Source organism: Ricinus communis, chromosome 6, assembly GCF_019578655.1.
Source record: "Ricinus communis isolate WT05 ecotype wild-type chromosome 6, ASM1957865v1, whole genome shotgun sequence".
NCBI lineage: Eukaryota > Viridiplantae > Streptophyta > Magnoliopsida > Malpighiales > Euphorbiaceae > Ricinus > Ricinus communis.
This window is the reverse complement of record NC_063261.1, coordinates 19,494,625-19,517,325: the sequence shown is the minus strand read 5'-3', so window position 1 is coordinate 19,517,325 and position 22,701 is coordinate 19,494,625. Positions and strand designations below refer to the sequence as shown.

The window sequence follows — 22,701 nt, the reverse complement described above, 5'->3', positions numbered from 1 at the left end:
TTCCGGGGTACTGAGTAGTGGCCTGAGGCACTATGTTGGTTTTCTGATGTCGTTTCAGTGGCACAGTTCCTCGTGCTACTAGCTTTTCCTGCAGTGATTTTATCTGCAACTAGTTTTGATGAGATAATATGGTTGTAGATGGGGCAGGTTTTCCCTACAGGGCTCGAGCCATTGTAGAACTTTATTTATGGAATTAAAGTTCTCTTCACCATCCACAACAAGACCAAGTCTTTTGCACACATAAATTACCAGTCAAATTTTTGTGCCTTCCTTCTACTTACCCCCACTCTATATTAAACCCAAACCAAGTGTACTTCTGCCCGCACCTGTCACTTCTGAAGAGTTAGGTGGCTCCAAAAATACCACCACATCACATGGTCTCCACTCATCTCTCTGTTAACGGCTTGTCACTTTGACAGAAGGGTCTTATTCTGTTGGGGTATTAGTTGAGAGAATGATAGGTGGTTTGAGATCAGAGGAGCAGCAATACTGAAATTGTATATGAACTTGGAGAAGGATGAAAACCCTAGAACATGGCCAAATTGTGTGATAATTGTACAACTAAATTCTTTAAGTTTGAGTTATCCTTTTATCAAAAAAAAAAAAAAATGTTCAGGTCCTATTGCTTGAAAATAATGATAAAAGATTATAAGGTAAAAGAAAAAGAACTAAATGAGTCTTAATTAAAAGCTGAACGGTTCAATTTACTGGGTCGGGGGGCTAATTTGGCTTGGACCTAAACTTAAGAAATTTTTGAATAAATATAAAAAAAACTCACTTTTTAATTTTTTTACCAAATTTATAATTTTTTATTTTTATTGTGTTAAAATAATAAAATACAGTTTTCCAAAAAAGTTAGATATGCACTATTTTTTTTAAAAAAAAAATTACACAGTAAAATTAATATTTTTTATAGCTTTTAGAATCTTTTTGAAAGTTTCCAATTTTTTTTGCTATATCTATATATCAAAATCAATCAATATATATATATATATCAAAATCAATTTAAATAATAAAATATATATTGATTATTTAATATAAAAATATAAAATATATGTATTACTCTTTCATTTATTATGATGTATGTATCTAGTATAGATAAAAAAATTTCAAAATTATTCTCGACTCTTTAGACCAAAAAAAAACTGAAAAGATTATTATAAATATCAAAATTAAAAAGTGAAAGACAAAGAAACTATGCATTATTTTTGGGTACCAATATTTTCCAACTAAAAAACATTAATAATGAGAAACAATTAATTTTATTTCTTTTGATGGTCGACATTCAAAAGTAAGATTTTTATTATTTTATTTGTTTTGTTGTAGAATAAGGAAAAGTAAAGTTATCATTGGTAACCTCCTAAAAAAAGAATCACTTTTAAGACAATATCTTCTCTGTAATACCATAATCCATAATCTCTTATAATAAATTTCGAGTGTATGTTTCTTTAATTCATGATTTCTTACCAAAATCAATATATAATTCTAAATTCAGTCAAAATTATCCAATTTTCATATGTATCCTTTTATCACAGATAGAATAAGTTTAAATTTAAATCCCTCTCCAAATCTAAATTAATTAGTAAGAAATGTTAATGCTAATGATTACTTACCTTAAAAAGATTAAACAAATTTAATCCCCCTACCTTATAGAAGAAAATCTCAAAGATATTATGTATTTAAAGCTTATTCTATGTCCCAAAGACCCCCATAAATACATAGGTATTTTCCTCACTGAAGGCCATTCTCAATTAACCATAGCCAAAAAAGAAGTAACTAAGGTGTAACTATAAACCCTACAATGGCTGCTTCCATCCCTTTCATCTCTGCTCTCTTCTTGCTCACTCTTATTTCTCAAGGTATAAAATATTCATTATTTTCTTTTACAAAATCCCAATTTATTTGTTTTCAATTAAATATATTTTATGTTAATATCATTACTGCTTGTTTTCTTATGGTAAACTTGCAGGACATTGCCAGTGTGATAATGTGTCAAATTTTATTATTTCACAATCTCAAACGGGCCAGAAAATAGCAAACAAGACAGAATGGAATGTGACTATAAAAAATGATTGCTTGTGTACCAGAGGAGAAATCAAATTGGACTGCACTGGATTTCAGAATGCAGAAAACACTGACCCTTCAGTCCTGAAGGTGATTGGGAATGAATGCCTGATTAACAATGGAGGAGTCCTTCACGGGTTTGAATCATTCAGTTTCACTTATGCTTGGGATACTCAGTTTCAGTTTAAGGCAAAGGACTCTTCTGTTGAGTGTTCTTAAGGGAAGAACATATATAGAGATTCATGTCCATTAGTTAATTAAATTTTCTACTTGATATGCATAATATTATAAGAATAAAGAGTGTATGTTTTCCCTTTTTCTACAACGTTTGGCTAATGCCATATTAATGTTATTCTTAATGTCTTGGTACTACTTGCATTTTTTTTTTTTTTTTTGTATGTTTCAAATCATTGCATTTTCTTGTGATTTCTTGTCCATATATTATTTTCTAGTACCCCAATTAAGGGATACCTTAGTTCATTATATTTGTATGTTTCAAATCATTGCATTTTCTTGTGATTTCTTGTCCATATATTATTTTCTAGTACCTCAATTAAGGGATACCTTAGTTCATTATATATGAACATAAAATGGTAGAGAAGTTTTGGACTATCTTGCTGATAAATGAAACAATATGCATTTAGGACATATTTTTCTGTAATGGGTTTGATAATTCTTCGGCTAGTTTTTCGTTTTGAGATGGATGAGTTTAAATTCTGATATTCACTTATTCACGCTTGAAATAATACAATTTTATCATTCTTCATGTTAATTATATAATTTGTTTTTTTCTTATAAGAAAAATAATTGGTTCCCAAAATGAAATTCTATGAATGCTTGAGATGATTCAGATGAGAGAATATTAATTTATCAAATTACATAATAATCCTGTAATCTGACAATCTTTCAGGGCCTTTGGTTTTAGAATAAGTACAATGTCGGTGTTGTTTAACAAATGAAACTACGATTAGGTTATCATATCACCACATAGTATTACCTATTTAACAAATGAATCGCATCAACACAGCCCGTTAATCCAAATTGCCACCCTTAAATGTATCCTCAGATGGTGTCAACTAAAGTTCCACGCCAATTTTATTAGGGTTTGCTTATTCATATCTAATGAAACTTTAGAATTCGACACAGTTATTTGGGTTTTGACAGGTGCGTCTGAAGAACATGATGAATTGGGTCTCAAACTGAGCCCATTCCGACCTGCTTAATGTAAAGAATGGCCACAACTGCAACTCTGCGAGCTGTACCATTTCCATAACATGTTTTTAAGTGAAACTTTCATGTTTCTCGTTTTTAAATCAATCAGGAAAGGGAACAACAATATAAATCCAAAGCCACACGTTCTACAATGGCTAAAGCAATCATATGGATTGGATGCAGCACAATATTAAACACTACAACCACATGTTTATAGGTTTTAATCCATTAACTGTTCAAAGATGTCACAAACAGACTTGCACCATCGAACAATGATGTGATTAGTTTTAAAGAACTATACTAAACCAGTCCTATATATGGTCTTACTATCGTTTCTGCTTCAGAAACTACATAGAAACCACACCCATTTGCTTGCTATTTCAGACAGCTTCAATGCCATGCTCACATGTGCCAGATATGCATCCTTGCTCTGCTCTTAGCGTGCCTCATACTGAACAACTGCAAGAAGTAGAGTTTTCATCTTAAATCAAAATTTCAAGCACGTATAGCAGTAGAAAGGAATCCACATCCCCATTTAGAAGAAACTAAAATTAACCATCACAAGTATGCATTTCCATGAGTGCTTAAGAAAAGGCACCGCTTTGTGTTTTATTAAGGGAAAAATTCCAAAAGCAATACATAAGTGTCTGTTAAGAGATATAAAAAGGCCATGAAAGAACTAAGTCCTAGAAGCATCTGAAATGTAAAAGCCCTATATGCACTATATGGATTTAGAAGATATTTTATTGCTTTATTCCCTCTATTTTCCAACATACACATTAATGCATGTGAGAGCTCCTAGGTGCCTTAGTTTTTGCTTGTTATATGTAGCAGATGGATAGATGGTAATTCATGCCTTTTCAAGCTATTAGACATCAAAATTTTCTATGATCACATTCTAGATAGCTCTGAACCTAAGGATATAAGAATAGTAACCGAGATGCAGCAAACATGGAAGCACTTCTTATAAGAGCCATCTTTGTCAAACTTCTAAGAGACACTTGCAATCAGATGAACTAAAATCCACATAATTAGTAGCAGCTAATAGTAGATGCTTACTTTTTCAAAACTTTACATACACTTACAGAACAATCTAAACCTAATTTATAGCAGAAAAAATTATTTAATCAAGTAAATCTTATCTCCAAACAAGATTAGCCCCAACAACTAGTGCAACCAGAGTAGAAGTTCCCCATGCAAGATTTCTGAAGCAATCACAAAAAAACAGAGACTTCTGCTTAAATGTAATAAAATCCAAATGAAAGAAAAGAGAGAAATTAGGGGTCAAACATCATGCATAAATTTTAAAAGAAGAAAACATAAAAGGAGCCAAACCAATTTATGCAATTAAAGCAAAAACTATCTATGCAAGATCACCCAAGGAAAAGAAAAAAAAAAAAAAAAGCAAACTGAATTTCTTATTAACCTACTAAAACCCAAATGAGAAATAGCAATTTAGAAATTAAAAACCGAAACCCATAAAGAGAAAAATCAAAATAATAGAGATAAGCAGAAATAAAAGGAAAAAGCAAACATACTTCTGCGGGTTCGCTTCTTGTAAAGAATACGGTAACCACACTCTCTGCACTGGATCACATCTCCTTGCTTCAAAGTGTTTTCCATTCCACAATCTTACCCAAAAACAAATAAACAAAAAATCAAACACTTAGCTAATAGAAGGCCAGAACAACGTTTAATTATATAAGCATGGAATAATAAATAAAAGAAAGAATAAATCGCATACCTCCACAGATGTAGCTGACTGGTTCGGGTTGAGGATCCATGATTCAGAGTCTAGGGTTTTTGCTGCTTCTTCTTTTTGGGTTGTTGATGATGATGAAACAAAGAAAAGGTCTAAACTATGAAGGGAATAAATATTGATTTCTAGAACTTTCTGGGGGTCAAAAATAAAAGTGGCATGCAAGTAATTGCAGTTTAAACTAGTCCTTAAACATAAATATGATTACTTATTAATCCCCAAAACTCTTGGATTTACAGTTACACTCGCACAAAAGTAGAGATAGTAACACATAATCCAAGTCAGACGAATTTAGGTTTAATTTTTATATATGTGATGAGCACGAGTTACCATTTAACGAATTACCTTCTTTTTTATTTGTTTAGTTTAAATTTCGTAAAGTTTTTCTATTTCAAATTGCTATTTTTATTCAATGAAATTTGTAAGCATTTTTAAGATTTAATAGTTCCAGACTAGTTTGGTAAGTGAATATTTTTATTTTATTATCATATATTAGTACATTTATACTATTATATAATAATAATATAAATTAATTTATACTATTTTGACACTGAAAAATGAATATTTCTATAATATACGAAATGTTTAAAACAATGTTATACATCATGTCTCCAACTTTAAATTAGCAAACAAATCACCAAATTTCAGTACTAAATTATTCTAAAATAGAATATTAAGTAATTTCCTGTGTAATTTATCCGAGTCCTCACCCATACTAATATTTGTTTTTAGTAGCACATTTATGATATAAAGAGTAACGACGTCGTTTAGATGACAAGTAACTGGGGATTTTGTCTTTCTGAACCAGGCGATATCATATCACCATCATATCTGGCCAGCAACGGCCAAATAGTCTTTTACGACGGCGGTAATCAACATTATAAAATGACCACAAAACTGACCGTTGGGTCGATTTTCGACGCTCCAGTTTTGAAGAGAGAGTTTCAAGAAGCAAACATCAGTCTTCACTTCGTTCCTTTAATTTGGAAGTAGGTAGCCAAATTTATAATCTTTCAATTCTTTCTGAATTAATATATATATATATATATATATATATTTATTTGTCTAATGGGTTGTTTTCTTTGGTTGAATCGTAAAGGTATGTGATTAAGAACCCTAATTGTGAGTGGGATCAAATACCCAATTTGCCCTCAGCTGCATACTCACTCCTGAAGTCAAAGTTCACAACTTTCACTTCTACTCTTCACTCTGTTATTGAATCCAGTGATGGGGTCACCACCAAACTGCTTATTAAGCTTCAGGTATGCATTATCTTTCATTTTCATTTTTCTTTTTAAGAAAAAAAAATGGTAAATTAAAGATTATCAAGAGTATAAAGGAGTTATTCTTTTTTAGTTCATTCAGTCCTAAGTTGTTTTTTTTTTTTTTGTTTTAATGTTATTGTCTGTAATAGAGAACGCTCAAAGGATTCATATCAATGTTGTAGTTGTTATTCTTGTGCATGATTATGCGTATTAATTTCTCAAAGTGATGTTAGATTTTGCCCTTTTCTATATATGCTACCTCAGGCGTTTTGTATTTTTATTATTTCCAAAAGAATTCTTATTTTGCTTATTCAGGGTCTTTGTTAGTTGTAATTCATAGATATTATCCCAAAAAATAGAACTCAGTATGGTCTTTTTTTTTTGTTGCGGAAGTAATTGCTTCTCTCTATGTTTTCTTTGGCTTGCTTTATCATTTTGATTAGAATGGAGCATTTGTGGAGGCCGTTATTATGAGGTATGACACTCGTTTGGGAAAATATGGTGGCAAACCCCGTCCAGGTGGCCCAAGGTCAACTTTGTGCATATCATCCCAGGTATGGTCTTTACTTGTACATCATTAAGTGACACTTCTGCATTGAGCAAATTGTAATTGACTCCATTAATCATCCAATTGAAGTATAAAACATTTAGTAAATCTGTTGACTGAAAGTTTGGTCCTTGGCCCTGTTCATAAATGGCAACATGGCGATGGCTCTTTCTTTTCTTTTTCCTTTTTTTCTTTAATTTTTTTTCTTAACAATGTTACCTTATGAACATAAATGCAATCTGTGAAAGGATGCTGATTTAATATTTTCTCTTTCTGCTATAGGTTGGTTGTAAAATGGGTTGCAAGTTTTGCGCAACTGGAAGCATGGGATTCAAAAACAATCTATCATCGGGAGAAATTGTTGAACAATTAGTCCATGCCACTCAATTATCCCAAATACGGAATGTTGTTTTCATGGTAAGTACTTTTGTTTTTTTCTTGTTAATGTTTTGTTTCCTTGGCTGCCACCTTGACTCTAAACTACATTTCAATATATTTTTTATTGTCAACCTAACAGAAGTATGCTAATTTTGTCTAATTCTGTTGACTAGTATCATTCTTTTCATATGATCTAATGCCGTTGTCTCATTAAGCTGACATGGAAAAGGATCATTGCCATGATAATATGAATCTTGTTAGTAAAAATTGATGGCTGAGATAGCAGTAATATATTTAGGATAAGTGACGACGGCCATGGACTGGTTGTAGCATAGGTAATTACTTGGGTTAGTGATGCTTTTGCTGCTCAATAGTGTCTAAGATGGAACTGGAGAAGCAGGAATTTTGAGAGTCAAAATTATTAGAGTAAATGTGTTTTGTTGTAGAGGAGTCCTGGTGTATTAGTGCTGCTTTTTTCTTTATAACCTTTTTATTAGCTGAAGGTGTGCTGAAAGTTGTTCCATGCTCAATTTCTTTTTTGTCGCAGGGAATGGGAGAACCATTGAATAATTATACTGCCTTGGTGGAAGCAATTCGTGTTATGCTGGGATCTCCATTTCAACTGTCACCAAAGAAAATTACTGTGTCAACGGTATACATACTCTCATCGTGCATAAATTAATTTTTTCTATTATTGGGTATAGTATAAGCGGAAACTTTTCTCTTATGTGTTTCTTCTCTTGATTGGCTCATGATGTGGAATTGAAGATTAGTGGTCAGTAAGCATTCTAAAAGTGTACAAACACTTTTCACTTTTTGTTAAATTACTTTACATGACTTCAAGTATCTTATTTCTAAAAGTGTTCTCTAGGCTATTTCAAAAGAAAAGAAAGTTTCTCTTGGGAAGAACATAAGTGGATTAGGAATTGAGAATAGCTTTATGAATGCAGAAGACATTGTTATGAATGCAGATAACACTTTAGTTACATTTATATTGGTTGAAATAATTCTGTAGGTTGGGGTCATCCATGCTATTAACAAGCTTCAGAGAGATCTTCCTGGTTTGAACTTGGCAGTATCATTGCATGCACCAGTTCAAGATATTCGCTGCCATATAATGCCTGCAGCTCGGGCTTTTCCTTTAGAAAAACTTATGGATGCTCTACAAGTATATCAAAAAAATAGGTAAAACTTGACTATTCATGTCTCTGTAGATAACTGTCTGAACTTATATTTTTGTTTCTCTTTGCAAATTTTTGATCTATGGTCTTTATTATCAGCCAGCAGAAAATTTTTATTGAGTACATAATGCTTGATGGTGTAAATGATGAAGAGCAACATGCCCACCAGCTCGGCAAATTGCTAGAGGCATTTGAAGTGGTGAGCTATTAAATTTTAGCTTAAGCATGTGAAAAATTGTGATGGAATGTTGCTATGTGCAACATTTACAGACAGGCATTTTGGATTATTGAGGATTTTCTGGTCTATCATGTGGTAAAGTAACTGGATTAGAGTCAACTGCCTATATGAATCTGCAATAGGCCTGATGTACTTTAAGTGCATGCTTGTTGTCAATTAAGATTTTTAACTCTTAAATTTATACTTGCCTGACTAATAGGGAGTTCTAATTGTTGAACTCTTCCTTTTTTCTTTTTCTCCTCAACAAAGCATGATACCGGTTTACATTTCAAGTTTATCATCTATAAACATCCTACCAGTTCATGGTCCACGATTTCTTTGATCTAACATGCTCATCTTGATATTTTAATCAACTTCAGCTACACTTTCTTTTAAGAATTACAGTTGGCTCTGGCAGTGCAAATTTTTTTGGCTTTGCCATTATGCTGACTTGTTTAATAGCTAAACTGACGTTCCTTGTATGCTTACTTGTGACTTCATAAGAATGTAGAATGTCCATTAAATTTGACTTTCTCGCATTCCGAGCAGGTTGTGAACTTGATACCTTTCAATCCAATTGGTAGTTTGAGTCAATTCCGAACCAGTGGTGAGGAGAAAGTATCAAGATTCCAGATAATTCTTAGGGGTGTCTACAAGATTCGTACAACAGTTCGTAAGCAAATGGGTCAGGACATAAGCGGTGCCTGTGGTCAGCTGGTAGTCAATTTACCTGATAAGAAGTCCACCGAGAATATGGGGGTGCTAACTGATATTGAAGATCTTCGTCTTTGATGGATCAATTTATTCAGTGTAGTATTTTTTTATCTGTTAACACTTCCAGGAAGGTGATTGATTATAGCTGTAAATATCAAGTGTGTTTTGCCAAAGTATATGTCCCTTGAGCTTGTAACTTTCATTCAGCTATTAGCATCTGATAAGGCATCTTAGGGACCAGTATAAATCCTTAGTTGACTGAAAAAGTGAGGGGAGGGGGGAGAGCATTGCAACAAAATTATTATTATACTATGCAAGTCATGGAGTCATTATGGCATTGTAGCAGATCCGTGCTTTGTCATCTGCAGTCTTCAAACAAGAATCAGGCATGTTTTTCAGTCATACAGCAAACTCTATAGTTGCGAGCATGATAAATTGGGTCTGCCATGTAAGAATAGGCGCGAGAAGCTGATAAATAGTTGCAAGTGTGGTACATACCTCAAAAGCAAATAAGAAATGTCATGTTGCTAAACGGATTGGCCAACAAGGTCGCATCAATCAATAAATCACTCCGAAATCCAAATTCCAAAATTCTACTTAAAATGTCTTAAGGATCCAAAAATAACATGGCAAATTTCATGCTTAGAGCGCATACAGGCATTTCATTAGACAGATAAAGGACTCCACCTTATCCTTGTAACTATGAAGCCAAGAGTGCTTCAACATTTGCAATCTGATCCTCTTCATTCTTTTTGATTGGGCTCCTATTAGCCTCATCAAACATATCATGCTTCCACTTTTCTGGCCGCGTACCACCTGGGCGATAAATTTGCCTTCCGCTAAATCTCTCTCTTTCTTTGTAATTGCCACCACCAACACCATGTCTGTCCCAAAGGCCACCCCTTTGTGCTTCTTTCCTGTTACTAGACACTGGCCTCTCAGATCTGTCAGAATGGCGGGGGTTACGATCTCTCTCCTCCCTTCTTTCAATTTCTGACGGGCGATCAGAATGACTAGGCTTCACAGGCTCAATCACGGTTTTTTCAGCATTCTCAGAGTCTACTGGAACTTTCTTCTCCCTAAATGCAGGTCTTTTCCTCACAGGAGCAGCTGGTTCAGCTTCCATTTTGAAGAAAGCATCATGATGCCAGACACTTTTGTCAACCCCCTTAGCATGTGATCTCCCATCTCTTTGCTGTGAATCATAATTTGACGATTTGTTTATTGCCCTTTCATTTCGTTCATCCTTTGAATCCCTCCATCGACGCTCTTTAAAAGAAAGGAATCATAAGTGTCAAGTTTCCAGGAAAAAAATTTAAATAAAAGTATTACAAAGACTCATCTGGTATTTGAGTAACAATATTTTGGCGAAGCACATAAGAAAGCACAAGGCAACTGAAAACGGGTTTATCATCTGCATGCTTATTTTTCCAATTTACCAAAAAAAAAAAATACTACCATGTACTTGTATGCCATATGATTTAGAAAACAAGCAATGTGACAAAAACTGAAAACTGAAAATGGAGTGGGAAATATGGGGAGGAGAAAGAACAAAAATAAATCATATAACATGAGATATCAAGCAAGTGAATGGAGCTTACCAGTTGTTGCTCTCCGCCCAATGCTTCGACCAACTTGCGCGGCATTACCACGCTCATCGTGCTGTTAAAGGACATGCACAGGCAAGTCTAAGATTGTTATATACAAGGAGGCTTTTGAAGGCATGGGCCGGACAACAATCCCGCAACATCAGCCCAGAAAAAAAGGTTTGCATACACTGAATAAAAACCAAGTAATTAAAATCTAAAGAATACTACTTATTTACTAGTACATTTCATCAATCTATTCAATCTAGTTTTGGCCCACATGAAGAAGAATGAACTTTGTATCAAAATTCTTGCCCAAGATGCATATAAGCACATACCTCAGCTACTTCCACTCATTTGGAAAAGGCCATGCAACATTTTTAGCTTCCATGTTCTTTTGATAACAAAAGACTTCAGTAATTCAGCAAGGGCAACTTTTAAGTCAAATGACAGTATATTGCTCAATTGTGTTTCAAATAAATAGTCTTGTTAAATTTGTAATTTCTGGCATTTTGTTATTTTCAAAGCAAAATTGAAAAAAAAAATTGGCCAGAAAACAAAAGAGAAATTCTTCACAAGCAAAATAATATTGGATGATTAAAAAAAATAAAATTTTTTAAATGTAATATCATTGTAGACTTCTCATGTGAAGTGAAATTCATACATTTATCAAGCAAGTTTTCCTATCATTACATCGGTTTCATAACATAATGAAGGTTGATAAAAATTACTCCACATCAAAAAACAGCAAAGAAACAGGACTAACCATTGCCTGAAGAAAATCATTCCTAAAATGACAGCTACTGAAAGGCACAGCACAAATAGACTTAACATTTTAACAATGACATGGATAACATACCCAATGGCAGTACACTTTAACTATATGACATAGCATTACATATGCTAGTAAAGACTAAATCCAAGACAGTGCAATCAACATTACATATGCCAGTTTTTAAAAAGAATGATCAGCCAATATTTTGAAACCATAACAAATACGCTAGTAAATACCAACTACAAGTCAGTGATATAGCATTATATACAGTAGCCAGAGACTAGTTCACAAGTAACTAGTAAAGATAATGCAATCAATTTTGAGAAAGATATCGAATGAATGAGAGTAAGGCACACTTATAGGTGATGAAAACCTGAAAATAAGATCGAGACCGAGGTACATCAATTGGATCAGAAGAGCGCTTAGTTCCTTCATGATCTCCATTGGGTTTCTTCTCAGAATCCTTGCTTAAGACACCAGCCTCTACCTTGGAATCAGGTGCTGAAGGAGCCTCAAGAGGCAATGCATCATGTAACCGGCGCCGATGCCTTTGGTCCCGATCAGTACTATCTTCAACATTCAAGTTAGTGTAGCTAGGAACCCTCTCAGTTTCTGGTTTTCCATCCCTCCTAGACCTCTTGGGACTGAAAGAAAATAACAAAAAACAACATAATCCACAATACAATTCCGAACTACAGTACATAATTGATTAGTAGAAGAATCCAATTCATCAAAGTGCATTAACTATGCATCACTGATTCAGAAAAAGTAAATCTTGCATGTTTCTGACTACAACAAAAGGAGGCATAGAAAGAAAAAGAATATTTTAATATCCATACCTACAATCCCCAAAAGTAAGAAAGAAAATGAGAAGCAAGGTTTTCCTCAGTTACAAAGTAGACCGGAACTTGAGACATTTTCAAGACTGCTAGAATCAACAAATCCCAATTTCAAGTAAGTTGCAGTCTGGGTTTTGCAATACCAAGTTAAAACCTTTATTGCCTTCAAAGGCACACTAACATTTCACATAAAGTTATTGAAACATTAGAACCTCAATTTCAATGGTTCATTGAAATGCATTTGAGAACCCTTTATTGCCTTGAAAGATAACATCTACATTCACATAAAAGCTACATCTTTTAATGCCCACAAACCTTTATTTCGAAATTTTACATTGAGATGAATTTGATATTTCAAAAAAAATGTAAATTACTCAATCAAATGTTTAAACCGTAAGAAAAGAAAAAGACCCAGAAAAACCCTATTCATTATTGTGGATAGAGAGATAAAATTGGCACCTGGGCTCTCGGTCAAAGCCAGAACGATGTCGTCTAGAGTCGGAATCGCGATAGTCTCGTTCTCGCCGTGACATTGTTAAAGAGGAGAATAGAAGACAGTGAGAATGAAAATTATGGGTATAGGTTGGACAAGATAATATGGTCTTTGTTAAGATTTATTCCAAAAAATAACAATTTAAATGTCAGTTTTTATATATAAAATATATTTCTTTCAGAAATAAATATATCTACATAAACAAGCACTTTAATTGCTTATAATTTTATTAATAATATAGGATAATATTATTATGACATTTTTTTATTTGTGAAAGAAATTATTTGTTTTGAATATTTAAAAAAGTGTGGTTTTAATAATTGATAATTGAAGGTTTCAAGAAATAATGATAATTGAAAATTTCTATATTTAGTTTTACTTGTATAACATTTTTGTTCAAATTTTAAATATTTGTTTTGAGATTGATAAAATTTGGTTAGTTTTTATTTATATTGGTCAATAATATTTAGATTTTATTAGAATATAAATGAAATTTCAAAAAAAAAAATTATATTGATTTTAATTAATTAATTTCTTTTACTTTTGCAGTCCACAAAGTAAGTGCTATCAATTTTGAATTTGTTAAGAAGCAAATGCCATTTTGTAAATGCATACTTACTGCGAATAAATTTGCATTAAGTTTCTTATAATGAAGTTGCATTTTCCCTCAAAAAAATAAAGATCAAATTCAGCAAGTAAAAAGCTAAAGAAAAAAAAAAACAATTCATTTAAAAAAAATAAGCAGCACTGTAAGATATGATGCCTATTGGGGGGCCTTTATTGCTACATTACAGAAAGACAATTAACAAAATGCCTTACATGGGTTAGTTTATATATATATATATATATATAAAAAGAAAAGCCAACAACAGTTGTTCAAAGTCCGAAAAATGAGATTTTACCCTACTCTTCAAAGCCTACCAAAATCTAAACTGAAATCATCTAGAAAGAAATGAAAGAAGACCCAGCCCAAAAGCAAGTCAATCTAAGAGCTTGTCATCCCAATCATTGATGTTGGAAGGTTTTTCGGTGACACTTTCAAGCTCTGAATCATTAGATTAGATTAATCACATTGGGCTTATATATATATATATAAATATATATATATATATATATATATATATATATATATATATTTTTTTATTATTATTATTATTTTTTTTGCTTAAAAACTTCTGAGCATCTTCCTGTGTTATCTACTACTTCATGGGACTCAGCAACTACCAGAGACAGTGATTTTGCCAATGGCCATCCCCAAAAAACCTGAGCTGAAATGGAGTCTCTGACTGCACCTCTAGGGTGGTACATTCCTATCTTTCTGCAGTATGGTTCTCTAGTAATTATTTCTGAACATTGAAAAACTTGAAATCTTATCAGACTATCTCCAAGGAATACAACAACAGAGCTTTGGATAAGATGTTCTGATTATCATTTACTTTCACCATGATTGTCTTATTAATCCCAGAAACTGAATCAGACCACTCTGGGTATTTGAACTTGGAACTTGATGATTATAGCCAATCTGTAATGCAGTCACTAATGCTAGAAGAAGTAGAATTAGTCCAACATAAACACAACCCTTCAGAAATTTCAGTGTAAAGCAAACCCAAGGCAGGCAACCACAAAGTGCAGCAATTTTGATGAAAATCACACAACTTGATATCGTTATCATTTTAAGATCAAAGATCATTAGAAACGCAGATATGGAAAATAATTCCTAGCGGATGCTAAAGTCTCTATCTGCTCAAAAAGTAAACTAGTTAACACAAAGAAAAATGTTATTCTTTATGAAAAAAGAAAGTTCCCCAATAAAATACGCAAAAATTTTAATTAATTACAATTATTACCAGCAAGATTGGAGCAAGAAGCAATCTATAAACATGAGATTACACTATCTGCATCTAAGCAATGATATTTCTTTCTGTAGTTCTTGGGAATTGTTTTACAATATAATAACTATCAAGTTGAAATAAATGTACTATTTGAGCCATAAGTTCAAGAGGCAGTACCTTCGTCAAGCACTCACCAGCCATCTGAATGTAACAGTTTACTTATCTCAACACCAGAGCTCAAGAGCAAGTACATGGTAGAAAAGTTCTCTCATTTACAGAAGGCCTATGTAGGTTACAAGTTACTGCAGTGCTTTAGGCTAATGCCTTTATCCAGGCACGATTCATTTCAATTGAATTTCAGCATTAGCAAAGATGGAATCTACAATCATAAAGTCAATTTCGATGTTTGAATCTAGTGCACCATTTTATTAGAAGCTCTTCAACCTCAGCATCCATTCGAGTTCCTACGCCTCCCCAAACTAACATATGAGCAAGGTCTCCAGTTGTTGAACCAGTCACTTCATGCACAGCCTTGAACCCAATTCTTGTATAGAACCTAACCAGCTAGCAAAGTCAGAGACAAACTAAGCTGGTTAATGACTGATTTAGATACCTAGAAAACTAAATATTTTGATTGCTAAAAGGTCTTCCTTTTCAGATGATATCCAGTCAACCACCCAAGTGTTTTATCTTGTGCCAACAATAATAGTACTTTATAGAGCATTATCATAGCTATTAAGCTGTTTCCAGTAAGACTAACCAGTTTCTAGCAACAAGACATAATGATGGTAACAATCCTCCTTTTTCTCGCTTTTTTTTTTTTTTTTCTTTTGCCTTTGTACAACAGCAAATATACTGTTAAAATTGTTAATAGGATTGCACAATTATGTCCTTGATAATTAGGCTATCAGAAGTCCCAGATAACAAAAGCAGATAAAGTCATCCAAGAAAGTTGACGACAACTAAGGTTAAGGAAAGAGAACTCTATCGAGCATATAAGACTGAATTATGACTCGGTTCATGTTCGTTGTTGTTTTATCAAAAGGAATGTTAAAATCAGAAAAGTACCCACATATATAGACCACTGCGGTTTGAATTGATTAATTTAAAAAAGAAGCGATATGCAAGGGATGAATAGTACCTTAGAATGGTAAAGATCGGAGTCATTAATGGCGAGCAGCTCAGCAACCCTACAACCACAATCATGTCCATACCTAATAGCAACAGCTCCAATAAACAAACCAATACCAAAAATAGATTTCTCCATACCCAATGTCTCTCTTCTTAACCTTATTGAATCCAAATGAAGGATTTTGCCTCTTAACCAAACCCTTATCAGCCCTTCAGCTCTACCAAGCTCATTTTTGGTTTCAAGACTCCTAGCTGTTATTCTGAAAAAGGGTCCAACTGTTTTGAGCTGGAGGTCAAGTTTTTGAGCTTTGGATGAGGATAATATGTCAGACATGGTTGGTAAAGCAATGACGTCTTTGGTTTTGTTAGTACTTTCATGTCGAATGGAGATTTTCTCAAGCGAATTCAAGTGAATTACGGGTTGTATTCTCGGATTTGGTAGAGAAAAGTTGGGACTTGGAGTTATAGATTTCAGTTCCATTTTTCTGCTTGCTTTAGCTGAGTCTGTGAGACTGGCATCTGAAATTGGAAAGAGAGAGTTTTGAATATTCAAGTGATAGATATGTAAGGATCTCAAACTGGGAAATACGTGGCAAATACATTATCACAACTCACCATTTGTCCCACAAGTTAAAATGGATATGCACTAGTGATATACACATTACCACCAAGATATTTCCTTCAAAATAATAATTAAGATGTAATACATTCTTGATTTAAAAAATATATATATATATCAAATGGAATGTAATCTTCCAATTTGGAATTTAAAAAATATGATTTTATCATCAGTCGTCACGTATCATTGAATTGAGAATTTGACATGAAAAAATGGACCCTGACAATTAACAAGCCAACAAATCGCCCAAGATTGTAAGTTTGAAACACAGGAAGCTTTTATTGAGTTTGAACCATTAATTACAATCACATCACTAGAGTTAATAAATTGGTAAATGTAATCTTTGGATAAATATGATGTTTTTTATGCTATACAGATTTATAATCTACGTACAGGACTAACAAAAGATACAAGGCTGAGTCCCTAGAAATTTCGATTGCTTTTGACAAAGAACATATCAATTGAAAGATGACTGCTCTCTTTTGGAGATGGTTTGTGCTTCTTACGTGTGCTCTGGCTGGAGATTCGGGCGGCCTTTACAACCCTGAAAATATCAGACTTGTTAAATCAAATGCATTTTCTTCAGAAGAATAAAGAACGAGTGTTAAAAGATTCGAAAGAAGCAGGCTGCCAACAATTTAAATGCAGTCAATAATAAGTTCGGTAGATTAGATCAGTACATGAGAGAGTCTACCTTTGCCTTTGTGTAGAAGTTCTCAAGTTGATGCTAGATTCCTCCTTCTGAAGCCTCTCCGCAAGATGAAAATCATAGTGTTCTTGTCTTTCCTCGACAAAATCTGATGGCATTTCGATTCCACAGAATGAACATTTGTAGTCATCAATCCAAACTAATTCATCTTGTGCCTCGCTGCCAGCTATGACCTCCTTGTTTATCACGTCTGGATTACTCCTGTCAAGCTGCTGAGGCAAAGAAGAGTCTACATCCTTCACTTCTGGCACTTCAGTTTCATCTAAGTTACTCCCTACTTTATCTGTAGTATTTACCTATGCAAATGCCAAAAGGCATGAGAAATCTAAACAGCAAAGTGAAAGTAAAAATTTACAACTGTATGCTTCTTCACACTGACACATACATTCTCTGCAGCATTCTTGCTTAAAGATTTGTGAAGTTCCTCGGCTTCAAAGTTACTGCTGACTGTGCAATGATGATTGTCCAAATCCTGTACAATCTTGCAGTCTAATGGATTTCTAATTTCAGAATGGTGAATTTCATAGCTGTCAGTAGAAAAGGCAGTTTCCATGTCATCCATGAAGGGCTGAACACTACAATCTGAGTCTGAGGAGCTTTGACCACCCACATTTTTCTTAGATGCATCTCCTGATACAACATAGTTCAAGAGAGTTTTTTGTGTTGGGTCAGATGGAGCGCGGTCCTTGTCTTCATTGAAATGAGACACCCTCAAGCCTAACAATTGCAATGAAATGCTTTGTCATTGTAATAAGCTCCATAAAAGTGTAAGATAACATTTGTTTACTGATAAATGCAACCCTGTCCCCACCACTAATCTATACAAGGAACGCATAGATGCACAGACATTCAAACATGAATAAATTGTTATGATCATATAGTAGGATAACACAAACCAGAAAAATAAACCTTACCTATCAGTCTTAAAGAGATAGGAAGTTCAGCCTTTAGCAGCTTTGAAGCATATTTCAATATGTCTTCACTTGAACAAATATATTTTTGCAAAGTCACAGCTCTGCTTCGAACCTAAAGAACAAGAAATATCAATAACTTCTGTGAAGGGCAAGATGATACTATGGTGAGAAGGATTGGGCAGGAATAAAAATAACAAACGAGAATCTACAGCAAATAACCACTGTGTAAAAGGAAAAAGTCTTGATCCTCTCTTAAGAAAGTAGAAGAGCTTGGATTATGTCATTGGAGCAGCAATTTCTAGCAAAATGCCGAGGGTCATAGCAATTTCTAGCAAAATGCCGAGGGTCATAGCAATTTCTAAGATATCCAATCCTGTTTTTCAGGGACCAAAATACAGGCAGCAAGATTTTTGAATCTACAACATCTGGAGCATCCTCCTTTCCCCAACCCACCTTGGGCCGAACCCAATGTTTTCCTCAGGCAGCCCAGACAAGAGAAAGGCCGCATAAAAAGCAGATAACTACTTTGACCCTCCAAATTGTCCTTATGTGCTTTGCGGAGAAAATAGCAGTATTTAAAACTACCTCAAAGGATGCAGTTTTCAATTTGAGAGTCAATGTCCGACCACGAAGTCCTTCTTTTTGCATGTCAGAATATAGCATCTCCGAAATATCAGCTGCAACTTGAAGGAATTTTGATTAACCTTTCCTTTCCAGATAATTCTATTTCAAATGTTAAGCAATACCTAATTGTAACTACAGTTTCTTTTATTGATGCCAAAAACAGAAAACCACATCACTGCACAATACTTCAGCCAAATCTGACATGTAGTAGAGCCAGAGATGAGTAACCACTTCATGTTAAAGAATAACACAACTATAAACTCACTCAATGATAGAAATAAATATTCTTCAGGCACTTGCCTAATTTCCGATAAAGAAGTGCCTCATCATCTGTAGCAGAAAACGTTCTCTCACTACTAATACTTTTCCGTAACTTGACTTGAGGGGTATCTGTCCTCCCAAGTCCCAGTCCCACAGAGAGAAAAAAGTCTGCAATAAATTAGCAATATGATCAACAGCTAATTTAAAATTGCTCCCAAATTCGTTATGCAAGAAGCGCATTCATGCCTATATTCTTTTCAAAATAAATAAACTGCATTCACCTATACCGCACGCATAGGCCTGACTAATTGCCACTTGGATTACTTTGTTCATATCTTCTAAAAGGATATTTGTGTTCTGCATACACCAATTCAACACCTCAAGTATTTCCTTTTCATGTACTAATAAGTTGTTGATATAACCTTAGGGCTATTTTAACTCATTAATAGGCCAACAATATTATCCAAATTTGACAGGATTTCAGGGTGACAACCGAAAAACTGGTAGAGAACTCCAAATAATGCACTAACCTGCTGTTGAGTGAGAAAATAATGCACAGAGGAGTCCACCCTTCTGCAGCATCTCCTGACATGTTTTTATTCCTAAAACATCCCTCAGAATATGTTCAGTGACCTTTCCAATGCCTCCAATCTGTAAAGAGTTCATTATGTGTGTTTCAATCATAGTGACGGTTACTTTAAGAATTTCTTCATCATCATATTTACTAATAGTGCTCCTCAAAAGAAGATGAAGTACTTCACTTGAGTAAATCAGAAACAAAAAATATACCTTTCGTATAGGAAGTGAGGATATAAAAGTCATGACTGCTGTCCGATCATTTGGTAACACAAACTGTCCATTTGGCTTATTTATATCTGAGCAGACCTGGTGGATACACATATAATCAATTTTATAAATAAAAAAAGAAGGCCTTGCAGTTTTGCACACTTTTATCTATATAATTTCAACTGTTTGATGGTGCAAGTATGCATGAATCCAGCGAATTTATACCCATTTTCTGGAGATTTTTTATCTCAAAGTTCTCTCTATAATTGAACCATATCCAATTTATGCCAATTTTCCATACAGCATATGTACCATAAAGAGATATTTTCTATAAGTTCCAATCCAACAAAGACATTCACTCTAATAAAAATCTTACTGCCATCATTTCTTTCATTGCTTTCTCTCTCACAATTAGAGAAAAAGAGAGTACGCATGTAAAATTGCTGCAAGATTAAAAAAATACAACTATATCAAAACAAGAACTGCTGGCAGAACCTTCGCAAGTAAGCGATTTGGGGCCACCCCAGCACTGCATGTTAGACCAGTCTCTTGATATACACCAGTTCTGAGCTCTTCGGCAATCTTGGAACAAATAAGGAAGGGAATGTCAACGTTATGCAAGACGAAATTCCACATAAGAACAAAGAAGAATACACTGAGCATACTTCTCGACCAGTAACACCCCTTTCTCTGCAGACATCAGTAATATCAAGATATGCTTCATCCAAACTAGCAGCCATAAAATGGGGATCATATTTCTGGAAAACTACAAAAGAAAGTATATGCATGTCAAGGATATGCATATGATTATAATTTGCATCATGAAATATGCATAAGAAACATATCAACCAACCTTTTCTTGTTAAATCACTGTAATGAGTATACTTCTTGAAGTCTGTGGGAACAAAAATTAACTCTGGACATAATTTGCATGCAATAAAACCCGGCATTGCAGCCCTAACTCCAAATCTCCGTGCCTACAGCAAATTGGAAAACTATTTCAGCATATTATATTTCAAAAATTAAATGATAGTCCTGATCTGAAATCAGTGTAACTTATTCAAACCTCGTAGTTAGCAGTGGAGATCATAGACAAGCTACCAACAGCCATTGGCTTTCCCTCTAACAAAGGATTGCTTAATGTTTCAACAGCTGCATAAAAAGCATCCATATCTACATGTACCCAAACCCTTGAAAGATCACGTGTATCTTCTAGCTCTAAAATTCTTTTATCAGCTACCTAACCATAGAATCAAACATAAATTTCAAACGAAATCACTTCTAGAAAACCTCGACAACATACAATAAAGCCAAAATAGACCCAAGCCAAAATAGACCCAACTCGTACTTTGTTCTAAACAAACATATTATAAATTGCAAAAACCTAACCGAGCATATTTCACAATGCAGCTCCAATTCAATTTGCCTATTAAATGCATTAATGTTGGGAGCGTTTACCATCTGGTAATGAGATAAATCCGCAGGTGTGAGCTTCGCGCACTCCGCTCGCATGTTTTCAATTTTTTGTCTCATATAATTTTCCTTCCTTTCCTCATTCTCAAAATACTTTGATCCTTTGCTCATCTCATATACAATTCTTTGCACTTTCTCTTTATCCACTCCCTCCATTCCTAAAATAATTAATAAACGGAATAATAAATTATATCACAAAATTGCCACATATTTGAATTTATCAGTCATTTTCGCTAAAATTGATAATAATAAAAACATTGAGTTTCCTAACTCGCTGTAACTAGTAGAAAAAAACACAATCAAATGCAAAAAAAAGAAAGAAAAAAAAAAGAGAGAGAGACTAGTAAAAAGCTAAATTATTGATGAACTTCTAAAGTAACAGTTAAAAGTTAAAACCTAGAAAAATTGGAGATGTTGAAGGGAATGAAATTAAAAAATTACCAGCTTTAGCGTTAGTGTAGACAGTATGATAAGATTGCCATGGCTTTGGATTATTTTCTCCACACGATATCGTTTCAGTGGTGTCCATCTGTTTCCGTTTTGTGTTTCTCTGGTTGTTATCGTTCTGATTTGAAAAGCTTGCTTGAGAAGGAGAAAGAAGAGGGAAAAAATTGCGTGGATATATATATACTGGGCTAAAAAGGCCCGCCAACATTTGAATATATTAACGACTTTGGGTTTCGGTTTGGGCTCAATAATTATGTGCTGTTATTGATTTATAAATTGAGGGCTTCATTTAAAATTTTCTTTTCTTTTTAAAAATCCGAATAATAAAAAAGTAAATTTTGATCATAAAATACAGAAATTTAATAATAATAATTATTAGACATATATGATAAGAAAGATATTTCTCTTATTAATAGTTAATTTGTATTCGGTAATTTTGTAAGACCTCAAATTGACTCTATAAAATATCATTTACAAAGTACTGAAACATGCATAAATCACATATATAAAAAAATAATTGATATATTGATATTATCATTTAAAATATTTTAAAATAAAAAATCAGAGACACCAAACAAAATATATACTTATTATATTTAGAATATAAATATATAGTTATTCAAATTTAAACATTATAATAATAAAAATCCTAATATATTTCATATAAATAGAGTTTACTTAATTTTATATAATATTTTCTATATCTATGTAAAAATAAATTTCTATATTTGTATTTTAATTTTCCTAATTTTATCAAAAAAAATAATTCTTTATAAGCATTATAAATTATTTAGATTAAAAAATTAATTTTTGAACTAATTTTGGTAAATTGGAAGTTAAATTACCATTTAGTCATATTTTAAAGCTTTTAAAAT

General features: G+C 33.4%; 6 protein-coding genes across 9 annotated transcripts; 2 read left to right on the top strand and 4 right to left on the bottom strand.

Annotated features, from left to right (window-relative positions):
* The first annotated feature begins 1,625 nt into the window (after positions 1-1,625).
* Positions 1,626-2,433, top strand: LOC8272276. Its single transcript, XM_002527469.3, has 2 exons — positions 1,626-1,859; positions 1,970-2,433. The coding sequence occupies exons 1-2, from the start codon at positions 1,802-1,804 to the stop codon at positions 2,281-2,283; spliced, it is 372 nt and encodes a 123-aa protein (XP_002527515.2). The 5' UTR covers positions 1,626-1,801; the 3' UTR covers positions 2,284-2,433.
* A 969-nt stretch (positions 2,434-3,402) lies between these two features.
* Positions 3,403-5,181, bottom strand: LOC8272277 (DNA-directed RNA polymerases II, IV and V subunit 12). The gene is made up of 3 exons (XM_015724387.3): positions 5,021-5,181; positions 4,815-4,907; positions 3,403-3,735 (listed from the first exon to the last, which is right to left on the bottom strand). The coding sequence occupies exons 1-3, from the start codon at positions 5,058-5,060 to the stop codon at positions 3,713-3,715; spliced, it is 156 nt and encodes a 51-aa protein (XP_015579873.1). The 5' UTR covers positions 5,061-5,181; the 3' UTR covers positions 3,403-3,712.
* A 584-nt stretch (positions 5,182-5,765) lies between these two features.
* LOC8272278 (dual-specificity RNA methyltransferase RlmN) lies at positions 5,766-9,510 on the top strand. The gene is made up of 8 exons (XM_015724391.2): positions 5,766-6,024; positions 6,135-6,297; positions 6,744-6,854; positions 7,130-7,264; positions 7,773-7,877; positions 8,241-8,410; positions 8,506-8,605; positions 9,173-9,510. The coding sequence occupies exons 1-8, from the start codon at positions 5,807-5,809 to the stop codon at positions 9,413-9,415; spliced, it is 1,245 nt and encodes a 414-aa protein (XP_015579877.2). The 5' UTR covers positions 5,766-5,806; the 3' UTR covers positions 9,416-9,510.
* A 276-nt stretch (positions 9,511-9,786) lies between these two features.
* Positions 9,787-13,150, bottom strand: LOC8272279 (zinc finger CCCH domain-containing protein 13). The gene is made up of 4 exons (XM_002527472.4): positions 12,997-13,150; positions 12,072-12,342; positions 10,939-10,999; positions 9,787-10,606 (listed from the first exon to the last, which is right to left on the bottom strand). The coding sequence occupies exons 1-4, from the start codon at positions 13,068-13,070 to the stop codon at positions 10,038-10,040; spliced, it is 975 nt and encodes a 324-aa protein (XP_002527518.2). The 5' UTR covers positions 13,071-13,150; the 3' UTR covers positions 9,787-10,037.
* Positions 13,151-14,885: 1,735 nt separating this feature from the next.
* Positions 14,886-16,577, bottom strand: LOC8272280. The gene is made up of 2 exons (XM_002527473.4): positions 16,004-16,577; positions 14,886-15,426 (listed from the first exon to the last, which is right to left on the bottom strand). Exons 1-2 carry the CDS (start codon positions 16,472-16,474, stop codon positions 15,256-15,258), a joined length of 642 nt encoding a protein of 213 aa, XP_002527519.1. The 5' UTR covers positions 16,475-16,577; the 3' UTR covers positions 14,886-15,255.
* Positions 16,578-16,864: 287 nt separating this feature from the next.
* Positions 16,865-21,983, bottom strand: LOC107261922 (DNA polymerase kappa). Of its 4 annotated transcripts, none has more exons than XM_015724371.3 (14): positions 21,821-21,982; positions 21,365-21,537; positions 20,973-21,146; positions 20,760-20,883; positions 20,572-20,672; positions 20,402-20,488; positions 19,910-20,005; positions 19,651-19,771; positions 19,160-19,288; positions 18,821-18,912; positions 18,236-18,347; positions 17,707-18,038; positions 17,307-17,617; positions 16,865-17,156 (listed from the first exon to the last, which is right to left on the bottom strand). In XM_015724371.3, exons 1-14 carry the CDS (start codon positions 21,906-21,908, stop codon positions 17,036-17,038), a joined length of 2,061 nt encoding a protein of 686 aa, XP_015579857.2. In that variant the 5' UTR covers positions 21,909-21,982; the 3' UTR covers positions 16,865-17,035. The 4 variants fall into 4 exon arrangements, with proteins under 4 accessions (XP_015579857.2, XP_015579858.2, XP_015579859.2 ...); XM_015724372.3 differs by having other exon boundaries at positions 17,707-17,951; XM_015724373.3 differs by having other exon boundaries at positions 20,973-21,142.
* Positions 21,984-22,701: the final 718 nt, after the last annotated feature.

Excerpts from the sequence above, each read along its gene's own strand:
- LOC8272278 (XM_015724391.2), top strand. The coding sequence starts at position 5,807 with ATGACAAGTAACTGGGGATTTTGTCTTTCTGAACCAGGCGATATCATA. Across the intron at positions 6,855-7,129 it reads CTTTGTGCATATCATCCCAG|GTTGGTTGTAAAATGGGTTG; the intron begins GTATGGTCTTTA and ends TTTCTGCTATAG. Across the intron at positions 8,606-9,172 it reads TGCTAGAGGCATTTGAAGTG|GTTGTGAACTTGATACCTTT; the intron begins GTGAGCTATTAA and ends CATTCCGAGCAG.
- LOC107261922 (XM_015724370.3), bottom strand. The coding sequence starts at position 21,908 with ATGGACACCACTGAAACGATATCGTGTGGAGAAAATAATCCAAAGCCA. Across the intron at positions 21,147-21,364 it reads ATTTATCTCATTACCAGATG|GTAGCTGATAAAAGAATTTT; the intron begins GTAAACGCTCCC and ends TTCTATGGTTAG. Across the intron at positions 20,884-20,972 it reads TCTCCACTGCTAACTACGAG|GCACGGAGATTTGGAGTTAG; the intron begins GTTTGAATAAGT and ends AATTTGCTGTAG.
- LOC8272277 (XM_015724387.3), bottom strand. The coding sequence starts at position 5,060 with ATGGATCCTCAACCCGAACCAGTCAGCTACATCTGTGGAG. Across the intron at positions 4,908-5,020 it reads AGTCAGCTACATCTGTGGAG|ATTGTGGAATGGAAAACACT; the intron begins GTATGCGATTTA and ends TTTTTGGGTAAG. Across the intron at positions 3,736-4,814 it reads CAAGAAGCGAACCCGCAGAA|TTGTTCAGTATGAGGCACGC; the intron begins GTATGTTTGCTT and ends TACTTCTTGCAG.
- LOC8272279 (XM_002527472.4), bottom strand. The coding sequence starts at position 13,070 with ATGTCACGGCGAGAACGAGACTATCGCGATTCCGACTCTAGACGACAT. Across the intron at positions 12,343-12,996 it reads GGCTTTGACCGAGAGCCCAG|TCCCAAGAGGTCTAGGAGGG; the intron begins GTGCCAATTTTA and ends ATTTTCTTTCAG. Across the intron at positions 11,000-12,071 it reads GGTCTCGATCTTATTTTCAG|CACGATGAGCGTGGTAATGC; the intron begins GTTTTCATCACC and ends GTCCTTTAACAG.
- LOC8272276 (XM_002527469.3), top strand. The coding sequence starts at position 1,802 with ATGGCTGCTTCCATCCCTTTCATCTCTGCTCTCTTCTTGCTCACTCTT. Across the intron at positions 1,860-1,969 it reads GCTCACTCTTATTTCTCAAG|GACATTGCCAGTGTGATAAT; the intron begins GTATAAAATATT and ends GTAAACTTGCAG.
- LOC8272280 (XM_002527473.4), bottom strand. The coding sequence starts at position 16,474 with ATGGAACTGAAATCTATAACTCCAAGTCCCAACTTTTCTCTACCAAAT. Across the intron at positions 15,427-16,003 it reads CCGATCTTTACCATTCTAAG|CTGGTTAGGTTCTATACAAG; the intron begins GTACTATTCATC and ends TGACTTTGCTAG.